The sequence below is a fragment of the Ostrea edulis genome, chromosome 2 (genome assembly GCF_947568905.1).
Source record: "Ostrea edulis chromosome 2, xbOstEdul1.1, whole genome shotgun sequence".
In the NCBI taxonomy this organism is placed as follows: domain Eukaryota; kingdom Metazoa; phylum Mollusca; class Bivalvia; order Ostreida; family Ostreidae; genus Ostrea; species Ostrea edulis.
The window spans coordinates 6,479,645-6,497,368 of NC_079165.1; the positions used below are offsets into that span (position 1 = coordinate 6,479,645).

A 17,724-nucleotide genomic window follows, 5' to 3' on the forward strand; every position below is an offset into this window, starting at 1 on the left:
ATTCAAAGTAGAATAGATTACTTCCTTGTTTCAGGATGTATATTTAGTAAAGTATCTGACACTAAAATAATTCCTGGGTATAGAACTGACCATTCAGCAATTATACTTCAATTCAAAACCAATGAAAGTAATAAAGGTATAGAGGATATTGGAAGTTTAATTCTCAGCTATTGCATGAAAATGAATTTACAGACAAAGACAGTGCATTAATGAAACAATAAATGAATACATGGTGACAGGTGAAATAGAACATAAGGACAGCATTACATTCAATATTAGCGATCAATTATTTTGGAAAATCTTGAAAATGAAAATAAGATCAGTGTCTATAGAGTATTCATCAGCCAGAGCAAAAAAATTAAAGTCTGAAAGTAAGTTGCTGGAAAAAGAAATTTTGGATTTAGAAAATAAGGTAAATGCTTCAGGGAAAAAAGAGGACATTGAACTCCTAGAGGAAAAAAAACAATCCTTTCAAAATTCAAGAGAAAAATACATTGAGGGTTTAATGTTAAGGTCAAAAGCAACATGGTATGAAAAAGGAGAAAGAAACACAGACTATTTCTGTAAATTAGAAAGAAAGAATTTTGTAAATAAAACAATATCAGAACTAATTGATGACGATGGAAACCATATTAAGAATCAGGAGGATGTATTAGAAGAACAAAGGTCATTCTTTCCAAATTTATACAAAAGCAAAAAACAGTATAGCAATGAAACATTACTTAGTGAAAACGTGTTTCTAAACCACAATGTTAAATTATCAGATAAGCAGAAGGAAAACTGTGAAGGAGTTCTGAAACTATCAGAGTGTTCAGAAGTATTAAAAATTATGAAAAACAATAAATGGCCTGGATCGGATGGTTTTACAGTAGAGTTCTATAATTTTTTTTTGGAAGGACTTGGGGGTATTTGTTTGTCATTCTTTGAATGAAGCATACCTTACAGAACAGATGTCTTCATTTCAATCCCAAGGAATAATAACTTGCATTCCAAAAGAGGAAAAAGATAGGCGTTATATGAAGAACTGGCGACCTATCACTTTACTTAATGTGGACTATAAGATAGGTTCCAGTGTTATAGCCAACCGCATTAAAAAGGTACTGAATGACATAATAAGTGACACTCAAAAGGGATTTATAAAGGGCAGATTCATTGGTGAAAATACTCGTTTTCTATATGACTTTATTAACTATCTAAGAAAAGAGAAACAGTTTGGACTACTCCTTCTATTAGATTTTGAAAAGGCATTTGACTCGTTAGAATGGGATTTTATTGTCAAGGCTCTTAAGTCATTTAATTTTGGTGATTCTCTTATCAAATGGTTTCTTACATTTTATTCATCCAGCACTAGCTGTGTAATAAATAATGGCCATTTGTCAGAATTTTTTAGCCTTGAGAGGGGTTGCAGACAGGGTGATCCTTTGGCTCCATATCTTTTTATCATAACAGTAGAGTTACTAGCAATTTCACTCAAAGAAAATGTAAATATTAAGGGTATAACTATTGGTGGGGAAGAAAATAAATTAGGGCAATATGCAGATGATTCATTTTTACTGTTAGATGGAAGTGAATATTCTCTAAGAGAATCAATGAGTGTTATTGACAAGTTTGGTAATATCTCAGGTCTGAAACTTAATATTACAAAATCACAAGCAGTATGGATTGGCAGTAGAACTGGTTCAGCTGAGACTTTGTGTCCTGATTTGCAAATATGCTGGGGTAAAGACAGTTTTAAACTACTTGGAATAAATTTTATCAAAAATCTTGAAGATATGATAACATGTAATTATCAATCCAAAATTACTTCAATTAAAAGGTTATTAGGATCATGGGCAAAATGAGACTTAACACCTATTGGGAGAATAACAATCATTAAAACATTAGTACTGCCTAAGCTGATACACTTATTTCCTGCCTTGCCAGACCCTCCAAAGAATATTTTGGATGAAATAAATAAAATATTTTTCAAATTTATTTGGGGATATAAGACAGAAAAGGTAAAAAGAAATACACTCATTGGTAGTTATGGTGATGGAGGGTTAAACATGGTTCACCTACCCTCTTTCATTTCATATATCAAATTAAAATGGGTTAAAAGGTACCTGACAAAATATGAAGGTGCTTGGCAGCATTTGTTACGTTGCATTTTTAACCTTAAGAATATAGATTTCATTTTTTATTTAACAAAAGAAAAACTCCAAGAGTTTTTGTTTTCTATTGATAATGAATTTCGGAGAGATGTTATTAAAGCATTAGTAAAGGTTAAGAAAAGTCCTGAACATGTATCAACTTGTGCTTAGATATTAGAAACTTTTGCTGTGAACAAAAGTGGGCATTCTATACAAAATGGGTTGATAATGGTATTAAAAACCTAGAGGACTTGGTGTCTGAACATGGAAACATTAGATGTTTTAATGAAATAAAAGAAGTGCTTTGTACTAATAACTTTTAAGACTATTTTCATGTAATATCAAAAATACCATCAAAAGTCAAAAGAGATATCATTGCATTGAAAGAAGGTAGAATTCAAAAAGATAATGAACATATTGAAATATGTATTGTACAAAAATTTTTGTCAACATGCAATGGCAAATTTTTATATCAAATATTGAAAGGAAAGGAGTTCATAACCCCAATCTCTAAACAGGATAAGTGGGAAACTTTATCAGATGAACCCATTTCAGGAAAAGACTGGATATTTTATTTTGTAAATGCATCTTTATGTACAAAAGAGACAAAAATAATTTACTTTCAATACCGAATACTAATGAATTACATTGCTACCAACTCCTTTCTTTACAAAATTAAAATTTCAGACAATAATTTGTGTACAATTTGTAATTGTGAAGCAGAAACAATAGTTCACATATTCTATGATTGTGTATATGTCAACTTATTTTGGAATGATTTTGAGCAATGGTTCGATGCAATTGAAAATGGTTATAAAATTTCAAGAAGAATAGTCTTACTTGGTAATACAGAAGGAAGCTGTTTAGAAAATTTTCTTTTATTAGTATCAAAAAAGTTCATATATTATTCCAGATCACAAGGAATCAGGCCAAAATTTTCTGAGGCAGTGAATTTATTTAAGTACTATGGAAAAATACTGTGAAAATGTGTTTAGATGCAAATCCAAAATATTTACTAAATGGTCAATATATGATATTGTTTATAACAAGTGATGAAAAACCAATGCTTTATAGGTTATATTTGTTATCATTACTTTTAGTGTCATTTTGTTGATATGTATATTTTCAATACCTTTAAATTATGCCTAGCTGTCAAATACTAGTTCATGTAGAAAGTTTTTGTATGGAAGATATTGTATGCATGTGTGTGATTTTGTGTGTGAGATCATCTATGTAGATGTAATTGTAAATGTCTAAAAATAAAGCATGAAAAAAAAAAAAAATGAAGGATTTTGAAGAACTTCAATCCCTCTCAAAATCAAGTCCTGCTCCTGATCATTACGACCAGTATTTATAAATATGATCTGACACAGAATGAGGATCGCCCTTACCAAAATGTAAAGTTTGCTGCAAATTTGCTGCAAGTTTGCGGCAAACAAATCAGTGTGCCAGAGCTGTTTGCCAGAAGTGTGCAGCTAATGCCGCTAGCGGCATACAGTGTGCCACTAGCAGCACACAGTGTGCCACTAGCAGCACACAGTGTGCCAGAAGTGCACCACAACTTTTCCTAAATGAAACAGTGTGCCAGAAGTGCACCACAACTTTTTCTTTGGTATTCAGAATCGTGTGCCAGAAGTTCACAACTTTTTTCTTAAAATTTTAGAACTGAAACAGCAAGGGCACCAAAGTTAACGACTTTTCTTGAATATTTAGAATAAAAGAGCCATTTCAATATATCCATCACAACATTTTCTATAATAGAACATATATGCAACATTTCTTGCGTACCCCTTCCATCTTCTTGTCTTAATGGGAATTAGCGGTCATTTTGTCACCAAATATTGAATTCAATGAAAGTTGCCCTATAATAGTTATTATATATTAAAGTAATAATTACACTTGTATTTAATTATTTCAAACACTTTTTAACCTCTTGAAAATGAATATGTGATTTTGGTGATTGAATATTATTGTCTTGCAAGACAGTATAATTATTCTCTAGTTACCTTTGCATGCTGTCAGCAAAATGTAAATGCTGTTTTGTTTTTATTTGAGAAATGATTTGATTTGGGTGCAGTGAATACTTCTTCCGTATATATTTCTTTACATTAAAAGCGGTTATCTATCGTAGTTTTATTAGGGTTAATTCTCTTGTTTTTGTACATAATAAAAAATAAATATTCTTATTAGTCATCAATATGTATTTCAATATCATCGAGAGATTTTGAGAAAAAAAAAAGAAAATGGTTGTCATCACTTTCACAGCTAATGCCCCTTTAAAATAAGATGTAAGTGCACATGTATCTGAATTTTAATCTAATTAGAAGAAAAAAAGTGAAGAAAAAATATCTATATCTAAATAAATGGAGAGAGAGAGAGAGAGAGAGAGAGAGAGAGAGAGAGAGAGAGAGAGAGAGAGAGAGAGAGAGAGAGTTCTTTTCTTTTCTTTATTTACATGTATATCTGTTGATTACAATTCAGATACTGGGTTTGTGAGTTGAAATTAATCAAATGAGTGGTAAAAATTCACCTTTATATCGTATAATTTACATATCAGGATTTTATCCAGGTACGTTATTCTGGTTTGCGGAATGCTAATTGATACTAAGTTAGAATAATCTAAGCTGCATACCAAAGTAGGTCTTCATGGGGCTTTACGGCTCTATGCATCGCAAATAGAGATCGGGTTCAATGCGTCGGGTGTGGGATTCACTCAATATTATATGCTGAGCGCGAAAGTTGATATCAACAGACGCCATGATCATGATCATGTTATACCGGTAAACATCTTGAACATGAATCGAGAACAGGAGTTGATGCAGATATTCTGAGGAGAATCTTCCAATCATTGAGTAAGTGATTTACTGTGTATCTTATAGGGCTGTGCGGTGCACCGAAAATTTCGGTGCACCGCGATTCATACCATTCGATTCGATGCACCGATTACAAATTCCGGATTTCGGTTCGGTTCGGTTTAGATTTTACTTACACCAAAACAACAAATATGGCGTCCGAGTGATGTTGAAAACGTGGATTTTTATGCAACAGAGATTTAAATCACTACTGTGTTGAGAGTTAGCATTTTCACCACTCATATACCAACAGAATATGGTCCGTAAGATCATTGCAGTTTATCTTTACATGACATATAGCATTTCTGTCAGTGGTGGAATGAAATCAACATCGTAGGTAATGAAACAGATTTGACAGTTAATATGAGAGAAGTAAATCAATAAAGGAGATATTTTCAAAGACTCTCAATTGATAGAATTATTGAATTTTTGCATATCAATGAAAGCAATATCATATACATTTTAGATTCACTATAGATTTGTTTAATAATCCAAAACTTATGTAGCACATTGATATAACAAATTTTGAAAGACTTAGTCAGTGTTTTCTTTTTTCTATCAAAGTTATAAAATGTCATTATGAATAGATATGATGTTTACAAATGACGACATATATTTATATAACTTGAATAAAATCACATCAAATATGCTACTCATTAAAATTGTTAATTTTTGTGGTGTCATTAGATAAATTGGACCTAACATGAACCGAATCGAAAATAACCGAACCGTGCTGTTCTGAATCGAAACCGAACCGAATCGAGCTAACCCTGAATCGTCCCAGCCCTAGTATCTTATAGTTAATATGTATACGGTGTGACCGTTGGACCGAGCGAAGCATGTAATGGTCATTGGAGTGTCCCAAGTGGTAATCATAATTCCGTTAAGTACGGTAGATTATGATTCATTTAAAAATATATATTTTTAATGAAATTTTCCTTGCGCTAAAAACCCTGTAAGATCTCAATATTCAAGGGGTTTATATGGGGAGAACAGTTATACAAGATCCGCCTATTCATTGAACGCAGGAAATAAAACGCAAGGCGACGTCAACTGTGCATTGTGACGTCACATTTAGCCTCGACTTTTTTCTCTTTTTCAAAGCAAACATATTATAAACAACAATAATACATTCCGTATGCAGTGAAAAAGGCCGTTATAAAACTAAACAAAATTAACCAATAAATTCAAAATGGTAAAAAAAGTAACCGTAATTTTATCGTATATTCTTATTCAAAGAAACTCATGAACGCGTTCATCTATTTAGTCGTATTACGGCTTTATATGTAATTATTTGCTAAAACCTGTTATAATGATAATTATACTATTCACTTTGAACAAACTGAGTGTTTAAATTACGAATTGCACGTCAGAGTCTTCTATCATTGGCATTCAAAATAAAACACGAATAACTGTTGAAGCAGGTAATGAAAAAATAAATGGCGGCACCCATATGGATCACGAAAATTTCAGTGAACGTATATAGAGATTATCTCTTTTTCTTTTGCTGATTTTGACTTTTTTCTTTTACATACGTGTTACCTTTAGAGCCTTGCTTCGCGGACGGGCCGAAGCTTCGCTCGGTATAAACTCTCTAATATATTGTTCAAAACGAAACTGACCATCGCTCATTGTATTTTGTTGCGTCAAATCTTGCAAGTCAGTGTTTACGTTTATAGATTTACATGCTTCATTCAATTCTTTGAAATTATGTGGAATTTATTTTTTTTTAAATTTCCTTTGTATGAGATTAGACTCCATCGCGGATTTTTTTTTTCTTCTTATACATTTGGACAGGACCATATAGGCACTTTAAAAAATCAAAGTACTGAAAAGCGCTAAGCTGACTTCATGAATTCTGTATGTAATGTTAATGAGCAGGAACAACATTAAAAAAAGGTTTATGCGTTATTCTTTATTTTCGCATAACTAAGTAATACATTTTCTGTAAGAAAATAAATGTAACAAATATGGATTGGAAGCAATGTCCTGAAACTTTTCAACACGTTGAAATATAAATTTTATATGATGTTGTTAAAACAATGGTCACTATGATAATTTTGATCCCACACTAAACTAAAACCCTGTCCTTGGATCATGAAATTTACAATTTTGGTAAAGGACACCTGTTCTTATTAAATATATATAATCAGAATTTAGTATCAATAGTATTACCACCGCTGCGGTGGTCCAGAGGTAAAGTGTTCGCTCTGTATGCGGGCGGTCGGGGTTCGAATCCCGGCCGCAACAGACCTAGTTCGTTAAACAGGTAGTGACAGTTCCATCACCAAACTCTCGGCATCAGGTGTGAATGTCACGGGTCCTCGGAGATGGCCTTTAAAACGGATGTCCCGTGTCACAGTAGGTGTGGCACGCTAAAGAACCTTCACTGCTCAATGGCCGTAAGCGCCGAGCATAGGCCTAAATTTGAAGCCCTTCACCGGTCTTGGTGACGTCTCCATATGAATTAAAAATTATTGAGAAGAATGTTAAACAAGATACAATCAATCAATAACATTTAAGGCTATGTTATTCAAATATTTGACAAATGAACACTTTATACCCTGTTTAGCTCCCACCCATCTTCCCAAGGTAAGGGTTTCTGATCCGCTCTGCTCCGGTCCCTGGATCATTAAATGCTCTACATGACTATGCATATTTTTTTTCTCTTACAGATGTGATGTTATAGAGAAGAACATTTTTGGTAGAAAATGTGAAAACAGTTGTAATGGTAGTTTTCGGTATAAAGTGTTCAATTGTTATTACGCAACTAACTTACTGTTGTGTTCCAGTTAAATAGTGTATGAAATATCTTTAGAATACAACTGAAATGAAACAAATCAATAGTTTGATACATATATGTAAGTCACTTATAATAGAAAGGAACAAACAAACTGGACAAAAAAGAAAATTACACATAACCACATACACTAACAAATGCCACATGTCAAAACACACCAATGATGCAGGATTATGAAACGCTTTACTTCCATTTCATTACCTTACCAGAAATCATTTAAATACACACATAAACATGCATCTGCATGACTTGTACTACAGAATCCAGTGCATAATTATCTGTAAATAACAATCAAACCATGAAAGTAGAATTATTTTTTGTAATCAATAATGAAGTTATCTTCAATTCAAAATCAGGTTGGAGAGAATCTGAATCCAAATAAGTCAGATAAATACATGTATAACTGAAAACAAAATTTAGGAAGTTATTTAGAAAAGATGTTCATCATACAGGTGCAATATTACTTTGAAACTGAATACTGTGTCATCAACAAGAGTGGAGATAGCTAATTTTTAACATGAAAGTTAGTGCAAGAGGATATACTAATTCAAATATGATGATGAATTAGACTAACATATAAGCATGGATTTACATTTAGCAATTGTAGTGATTGTTTGTTATACGTAAATCTAAAAAAAAACAACAAAAAAACTCAAAAACAAGAGTTTGTACACAGGTACATTAAACGCTGTACTCATCAACTTGTGTGTATTACACTTCTTGTGTAAAAGCTCATATTCATATTGCAAAGGAGACTCATCCGTTTGTCTGAATGAGACGTAATACACATTGCTATTGTTTTAATTCTATAAAACAGTTCTTTATATGAAAATGCTAATAACCTTAGCAAAAAACTATAAGATTCGAAGCTTGTGTAGGAGTTCTAATATGAAAAAAAAAATACGTAACAGAAGTGACTCGCAATAAATATGCAAAATTTACAACATGTAAATGTAGCTAAATGAGAATTCCAAACTAGGCACTGAAAAGTTACAAAAGTAATCTTCAAACGGTAATGTTCAAACCGCTGTTAGAAATAATGAAGAGGAATCTCACCAAAAAACTAAATGCATCTTATTTATATGAAAAGATCGTTCAGCGAAAATAAAATGTGGGGACAGGGAACAACAACAGTACATCCATGCCTCCCCCCCCCTTCTTCATCATTTGTACGTTCGGAAATACATGTAGCATATGCATGTCATTGTCAATTGTTTGTTTGAAGTACAAAGAAATCCAAAACACGATTACTTTTCGTTGTATATAGCGTGCTGTGGACCGCAAACTATTTCACATTCATGCTTGACACAATGGCAATGTTTATCTAACACCTGTTCTAAACATATGTATTTCAGTATACAGCCCTCTTAAAATTCCACGCGGTGTTTTGAATACTTGAAACCGGGGGTATTGTCTTCCATAATATAATATAATATAATGTTGCACCTTTTATCTTTTCCTTGCCCCAAGACTATTATTTTTAGTCTCATTTTTGAAACTAAATTCACGAAATCAAATTTGATTGTGTTGACGATGATTCTGAAGAATATCTTGGTCGTTTAGAAATAATAAAGTAAGCTTAAGTTACACCGTTGCATCCTCTAAATTTCTGCATGACCGACTTACATATATGATCGGGGAAGGTGTATGCAGTTACGCAATATCATCCTTCTGAGACACCGATCAGCCTTATGTGCCACTGGGCACGAAGAGGATAGGATAGGAGACACCGATCTCTGTCCTTCGCTGTCAAAGCATAATCGTCCACAAATTCTTTCTCGTTCACAATGGACACGGATCAGTTAATTTTTTACTGTGTTGCACACATTTTTGCTGCGTTGGACACAAATTTGATTGAGTCGGAACAGCAGCCAAAACACACGTGTAAAACCCTCCTGATTCGTGTATAGCTTAATGACGTGGCTTCTAATTATAGATTGCACCATGCAAATTGATTTTCCTGGCCTCTAAGCGCCATGCGAAGGTATCAATGCAAAGGCACCCTAGCTAAAACGGTTTCATATATTCAATTTTAGATTTTGAATCACTTTAATTATTACAGACGCAGATTCAAATGGGAATTTTAACTGAAGAATGACCTGCATCTGTGTCTCACTTTCCCCAAGAATGAGTACAAAAATATCACCCTTTTAATACATATTTTATTCACTGTTCAACGAACTGTATTTCCGGGGGAAAATGCAACTGCAGATATGAATGTTATCCCCGTGCTAGATCGGTTGCAAAATTACGACTAATTTAAACACGACTTGACTACAGCGATGCATAAATTCGCCTATTGGTGGCGATAAACCGGAAACATGATGACGAAAGCAAAATCCAACTGACGGCAATAAGCGCTCAAGCTACACTTAGCGCTTAAAAATGGAGAGAGAGAGGGGAAAAGGCCGAAAAACAAACAATTAGGCCTATTTCCGTAAAAATTATGCTATTTTATTTTTACTTTCTACTCGGGTTATATTTGCAAAACTGATTAGTTTATTCAGTAAATGGTGTTTTTTAATGAATGGTTGATTATTTTTTTTATTCAAATGCTTATGATTTGAACCCAGATGTCCAGTTAGAAAAGTTAAACTGCATTATGATCAGGGATGTGACCTCCAGAATCTCAATTTTGTCACTCCATCAATGCATATACGTTATTAAAATGGATTGAAGATCTTGTCTTGGCAATAAAGTTAATTTGTACGTAAAGTCTGGTCAGCATGATATTAACAGTTGTACATCAAATATTGCATTTATTAGCCCAATGGGCTATAACGCAACATTAATGATTTCTCGGCTTTGAAAATCGGTGGCCCCAGGTGTCGGGCGACGGTAATTACATGTACTCACCCCTGAATGATTCCTCCTATGTTAGACGCCTTTCAAACTTGTATATAGGACGGCCAATGGTATCTCGTAATTATTTACAATTTTATATCTTTTTCAGTATATATTTCATGATAGTTGTGAAGATACAGAAGTTGTGATGGTGTGTTGATAGGCTGTCTTCAACTTGCCATATCTGAGAGTTCCAACATGCAGGCCTGGATTAATGTGTATAAATCACTAATGAAGTTACTTAGTGTTATTTAGTTTTTAAAAAAGAATGACATTTCAATTTATACACACTTGCCAAGTGAATCTGATGAGACTGCTACATGTATTTGTGAGTAAAGGCACTCTGTCTTAACTGAAAAACTATTTACAGTTTATCACAACAAATGGATGGGACAGTAGAGTTGTTGCGGACAATATGTGATTGTGATGACCAAGTACTGAACAAGTGGAAGATTAGAAGAAGGTCCAGAATTCAATCATGTTTTTGATTCTAAGGCGCAGACAGCATGGAGATAGTCCTATTATTCTCCCATTCATCTATGATGGAGAAACTTGTGTAAATGTTTACAGTGTTCTCCCTAATAAGTGCTCACAAGTCTGTATTAATTTATCAGAATATAAAGTCCTTCACAGTACTGACTTTAAAATTCATGTAGATTGTTTCCAGATTTTTCTGAGGAAAAGTGCATAGATTACATGTGTGAATTTTGAATATATTTCATTCTTGTCTGCAAATGTTGCCGAAACCCGTTATTGATGCACAATGCACATAGTCATGTTATGCAAATGATAGACCTCCTTTTTAATTACATGTCCTTAAGATCATGTCAACTCCTTAGTCTTAATTGTATATACAATTCTAGCATTTATAGCATCATTTGTATAGCACTTGCTAGTTTAATAAGGATTTTATTTTTTAAAAACTTTCATTTGACATGATTGATCATCTAAAACGGCCAAAATTCACAAATCTATTTAAATCACTACCTGACCTTAGGCCAGAAAAGTGCCACAGTGGGTTGATATTTTTCTCTTGGATCTTGAAAGAAATTCTTTATGCAGCAGTTTCCAAATAAAATGTACTCTCATGGCCAGGGTGGGACTTCACGGAGAACTTTTTAACATTGCACAATGCAATATTTGTGGATTAGAAGCTGTTGCAGTTTCTTTAAGTTTTCTCTCACATCTTGTTATAATTATATTTTATATTTTGGGGCGGGTTGCACAATGTGCAAACAGTTTATACAATGGTGAATGACTGGTGGGCAAGCGACAATAGCGTCCCTGTAATAGTACCTACTTTGTGTAATCAACTCCTTTCACACCTCTCACTTGATGTTCCTCAAACTTTGTACAGTTGTTGGGGATACATTGAAGATGTGCGTGTACCTTTTTGAAAGTGATCAGACACTTTTTGAAAAATTTACATGTAGTTAAACTCTAATTTGACATTCCTCAAACTGTGTACAGTTGTTATGAATACATTGAAGATGTGCATATGTGTTTTTGAAAGTGATCAGACATTTAAAAAAAAGAAATGTTCATGTAGTTGAACTTAAGTAATTTTAAAGCATTTCTTGAATAGATGGTAACTATTTTGTGTAATCAAATCCTCATCAGGGTTTGACATTTACTTTTTTCAGCACTAGACCAGTCGGGCTACTTCAAATGATTTTTACTAGACCTGACTTTATATCCACTAGCCCTGACCAACTTTCCAGAAAAAACCCTGATAGTTTCTCCATGTTTAAATACTTCATGTTAATGACAAACATTTACTACGTAATTTATGAACTTCATAAACACTTTATTATAGTCAATTCAAATAAACTGTTTAGAATTAACATCGAGTAGATGTCGTAAAACATCATTACCGACCGCAACTTATTTATTAGAACTAAAAATAGAGATTATTCCACCACACGGTTCAAGATTGGTAGTTTCTTGTTTATTATTTAACACGAACAGTCGGACTAGTAAATCGACATTTTAGTAGACTTGGTCGGTCGGACGTGCCTTAGAGTCAAACCCTGCTCATGCACCTCTAACTTGACATTCCTTAAACTTTGTACAGTTGTTATGAACACATTGAAGATGTGCATGCGTCTTTTGAAAATGATTAGACTTTTTTTTTTTTCTTTTTTTTTTAATTACGTGTAGTTGAACTTTGTCATTTTTTATGCATTTCTTGAATAGATGGTACCTATTAATTTTGTGTGATCAACTCGTGCACATCTAAATTGATATTCCTCAAACTTTGTACAGTAGTTATGGACACATTGAAGATTTGCATGTGTCTTTTTGAAAGTGATCAGACTTTTTTCAAAAAAAATTACATTTAGTTGAACTTTGTCATTTTTTTTAAAGCATTTCCTGAATAGGTGGTACCTATTTTTTGTAATCAACTCCTCTTACAGCATTTATTTGACATTCTTCGGACCTTGAACAGCTGTTATGGAAGCATTGTAAATGTGCATGTGTCTTTTCGGAAGTGATCAGACATTCTTTGAAAAATTTACATGTGCATGGTGAAGTTGAACTTGGTCATTTTTTAAGCATGGTACTTTATGTAACCAACTCAGCTTTTACTTAACATTTTCCAGACCCTGTACATTATAGATGTTATAAAAACATTGAAGATATACATGTAACATTTTTAAAATGCTTCTCTTTTTTTTTCTTTTTTTGTTGTTGTTGTTGTTGTTGTTGTTGTTGTTGAAAAATTCTATCTTTAATTTGTCATTTTTCCAGTATGTTTCTACTGTTGTTCCTATGATAGATAACATATTTTACAAGAACCTGGTCATTTCTGTTTTTGAATCTCTTTTTTTTAATTAGTATTTTTGAGTATGTTAATTACTTGATATGTCATTGTTCTTGAAATTATATTAATTGAATTATTATTGTGTTTTTGTTTTGTAATATGACAGTTTATATAGGATCCCTTAATTTCGAGCAGACAGTACCAGAAATGTGCCACAAGTTTGCCGCAAACTGTGCCAGAGGAAAAATTTGCATATGAAAAGTATACTTGCGGCAAATATGCCACACACTGTGTGCCAGAAGTGTGCAGCAAGTGTGTGCCGCAAGTTTGCTGCAAACTGTGTGCCAGAGGAAAAATTTGCATACGAAAAGTATAATTGCGGCAAATATGCCGCACACTGTGCCAGAAGTGTGCAGCAAGTGTGTGCCGCAACTGTGCCACAAACTGTGTGTCAGAGGAAAAATTTGCATACGAAAAGTATACTTGAGGCAAATGTGCCGCAACTAGTTGCGGCAAACTTGCCGCAAATGCGCTGCAAATTTGCAGCAACTGTGTGCAAGAGGGCTTATATTTTGGTAAGGGCGCGAGAGTTGCATAATGGTATAACAAATTTTGCCCTCATAATTCTTAAGAAGACAAACTTGAGTCTTAATTTACATGTTTATAAGGAAGTTTTGGCTTTTCTGGTCCAAAATTGTTCTTCAGAAAATTATTTTTTAAAGCATTCCATCCTATTTTTACTTTTTCTAATTATCTACCATTGAAAGCAGCAGGACCCTTTAACTGAACAAGTTTTAATCCTCGATCATTACCCATGATGCTTTGAAGCAGATTTAGTCAAAATTGGCCTAGTAGATCTTAAGAAGTAGTAAATCTGACTTAAGAAGTAAACAAAAGGCCCACAAGCCTTGTTACTGGTCACCTGAGAAATAGTTATTAATAAAAGTAATTGCTAGCTCCAAAGGCTTTATAATATAGTAACAAAACTTATAATTACTAGTAATTTTCCTGTTCTGTATATCCAATGTCAGTCACATCATTACCCAAAAGGGAAAAGGAAAGATGTCACATACTAGTCTAATCATGACAAGCTGTGTTTAAGGAGAAATGCTAAACCAGAGAAATTTGATGTAGATGAAAAGCGGAGGATATTTACAATGACATTTAGGATTTTCCACCTTTCTGTGGAAAGCACTATTGATATTCTGTTTATCATTATTTTTTTCTTCCGCCAAAAAAAATTTTACACCGCAAGACTTATTGAAAAACAATACAGTCCATGATATTTGACATTTCAAAACATGCTCAGATTTGACCCTGCATAATTAAACCTTGACCCCTAACAAACTTATGGGTTTTGACGCGAAAAACTATGATTGTGATAAATTCATCTTGGAAACCGTAAATAGTAGAGGCATGTTGAGTGTAGATTAATAAGGTCTCGCTGTATTTCTATTAAAGTAATTCCACCCTCCTCTGATGTCATCAGATTTTGCAAAATCAATGATTTATTTAGATTTATACATGATAGGAACATAAATTTTGTTGGAGTCTTTTCCGATAGGTATTGTAAAAAATCTTGTTATAAATTAACTATTTTAAAAGTTTAAATTATAGATGAATAATCAATGATAAGTAAAAAATATTGAATCCAAGGGCAATAACTCTGTTTTCATTGATTTCTTTATCAAGTCTATTATGCGATAGGTTTCCTTTATTTTTTACAGACATTTAGTATATTTTTGTGAAGAAACAGTTTCATGAAATTGTTATGATATCGTTATAACTAGTTTTTATGAAATTTTGATAACGCTGTTTAAGGAAAATTGCAATTTTCTGACAGTGATATATGATTCTGTTTATGTAGGTCTCGCATTTTAAAAAGTGTTATGACCTATATATTTTATTTGATAATTTGTTAGTTTTAAATCCAATTAATGGAAATAAATACACCTTTTAAACTTGTATCAGATAAAACTGCGAGTATGGAGTTATACCTTAACTAGCATGCAGGGTGTGAAGATTGATAAAGTCTGATTTGATTTTGATTTGAACTTACTTTATTATATTATAAATATACAAAGGGATTGGTTACAAGTTCTATCAAAGTTCTCTCTCTCTCTCTCTCTCTCTCTCTCTCTCTCTCTCTCTCTCTCTATATATATATATATATATATATATAAATGGCCGAAATGATTTCTAACAGATTTATTTAATTTCCTTGAAAACAAGAAGTTTAAGTTTATTTACAAGGAAGTTTCACACTAAGGTTTTATAATGTACAGTATATATTTATTCTACATATATAGGACTCACCTACACTTGGTATGGAACTTTTACTTGAAAACAATCCCATATAGAAAATCCCTGACAGATCTATCACATGTATTTACTTAAGTTAGAGTTCTAGTCAACAAAAATATTCAGACCATATTATAAATTCTTCAAATTCTATTTATATACCTTTACCCTTAATAAAAATTATCTTTTCCAACTTTCTCTTTGACTTTGAATGCATAGTGTTACTATACGACAGGTACACGTCCTAATTCATCCAATACATTGATAACATAGAAGTTTCCTTGATGTTGTAGGGTTGTATTGCAGCAAATATAGTAATAATAGATAGTCTGTAGCAATTTTAAACGTTCAGCATCACGCATGCCAGTTTATTATGATCGGGCTCGGAAATCTGCTTCAACCCGGTGAAGGGGAGGGGGCTTTCAAAGGCATAGACATATAACTGTTATATGTCTATGTCAAAGGTAAAGGCAGGGCTTAAAATTAACATATACCTGTCAGTCCAGGGGCAGATCCAGGAATTGTGGTTACGGGGGCGGCACTTTATGAGGCAGTGGGTCCAGGGCGAAGCCCTGGTGGAGGTCCAGGCCTGGAGGTTATAAAACTTTTTTGACACATTTTCATATACTCAAACTCGAATTCCGTGTTCTAAATCTAATCATACTTAAAAAGTGAAGTTCATTAAACTTTATAAAATCATTCTCATACTCAAATGGAGTTCCTGCACAAGATTTTTGGAGTATACTTTGAAGCTTGCTCAGAGATGTACTCAAAACAGACATGGCTGAGTTTGACTACGAGTACGTAAAAAATTTATATAACCTCCAGGCCAGGGGTGGAGGTCCAGGGGGCGAAGCTCCTGGATTTTACAGATTTTATGAGGCTTGAAATATTTCTCCTTTTAAGTCATTTGTACAATTTTCTATCATTTTAATAAGGTGAAATTAATAGAATGACCCAAATTTTAAGGGTTTTTTGGAAAAAATTAAGTTCTCCCAATAAAGTAATTCAAGAAATCAAAAGGATTTTGTCATTTATTTTTCCGGGAGTGGAAGAAATTATTGCTTCTTTTATCGTTTAGTACATTTTCCGAAACAAGATACCACTATTTACCTTAAATTTTAAAATTTTAGGGGCCCCCCTCTAAATCCGCCATGGCCTGCGTTAGTCTGTGACTGGTTAAAAGTCTGGCGGACTGACTGACATTTGTTTTAGTCAGACCTCCTTCGCCTACAGCGAAATGACAGATCCATGGTCAGACAGATTTGCAGGGTAAAGCCAGAAGACCTGGCTAGTGTCAGATCAAGCAAGCTACTGGCACGACTTGGGATCGATGACCTCGACGTTATCCTGTGGGAGAAGAGGCTACGCTGGTTTGGGCACGTTGCTAGATCCAGTGGGACAATCAATAATGTTTTCACCTTTGGTACATCCAGTTATCTGTATTTGCCCATCTCTTAATCTTCTATTCTAAGATATCACTATTTGTTATTTTCACCTTTCTTACAGTAATATCATTATCAACTTTGATAATTGATTGATTGTTTTGCTGTTTTCCGCCACACTCAACAATTTTTCAGTTATCTGGTGGCGCCCAGTTTTTATTGGTGGAAGAGAGAACCCAGATATAATGTACCTGGGAAGAGACCACCGACCTTCCGAAAGTAAACTGGGAAACTTTCCCACTTTCGGGCGCGAGTGGGATTCAAACTCGCACTGACCAGAGGTGAGAGGCCGTGTGATTTGGAGTGCTATGCTCTGGCCACAGGGTTTGTCAATTCTTTTGATTTCTTTGTAGAATTTTAATTTTTATGATTAAAGGTTGGCAGTTTGATTTTGATAATAAAGATACTTGTCTTTCATTTCTTGTTTTATTAATGCTATTAACTTTTATTCAGAACTTTTTGAAAGATTAAGATATAGATATCCAAGGTCATTTTAAAATGAAGTTTTAACTTCTTTAATCCAGAGGTTTTGATATATGGTCATTATATTATAACGATCAAATTTGCCAATACAACCTATCATTGGGTC

The 17,724-nt window shown here is 33.4% G+C and overlaps 1 protein-coding gene and 1 long non-coding RNA gene across 7 annotated transcripts in view; one reads left to right on the forward strand and one right to left on the reverse strand.

Moving 5' to 3' along the window:
* The window catches only part of LOC125678475 (protein mono-ADP-ribosyltransferase PARP15-like), a 63,338-nt gene that overhangs the window by 22,864 nt on the left and 22,750 nt on the right, over window positions 1-17,724 (reverse strand). The window contains exon 1 of one of the 6 annotated variants that reach the window (XM_048916954.2): window positions 7,761-9,127. The exons of the other annotated variants lie outside the window; for them this stretch is intronic. Within the exon in view, the coding sequence (XP_048772911.2) occupies window positions 7,761-7,838 (78 nt within the window). The 5' untranslated portion in view covers window positions 7,839-9,127. Of the gene's footprint in view, window positions 1-7,760; window positions 9,128-17,724 lie in introns of those variants that run through there. 6 annotated transcript variants of the gene reach the window in all.
* LOC125678477 (uncharacterized) lies at window positions 5,011-15,796 on the forward strand. The gene is made up of 2 exons (XR_007371546.2): window positions 5,011-5,318; window positions 10,735-15,796. It is a non-coding gene; the product is annotated as an uncharacterized LOC125678477 (long non-coding RNA).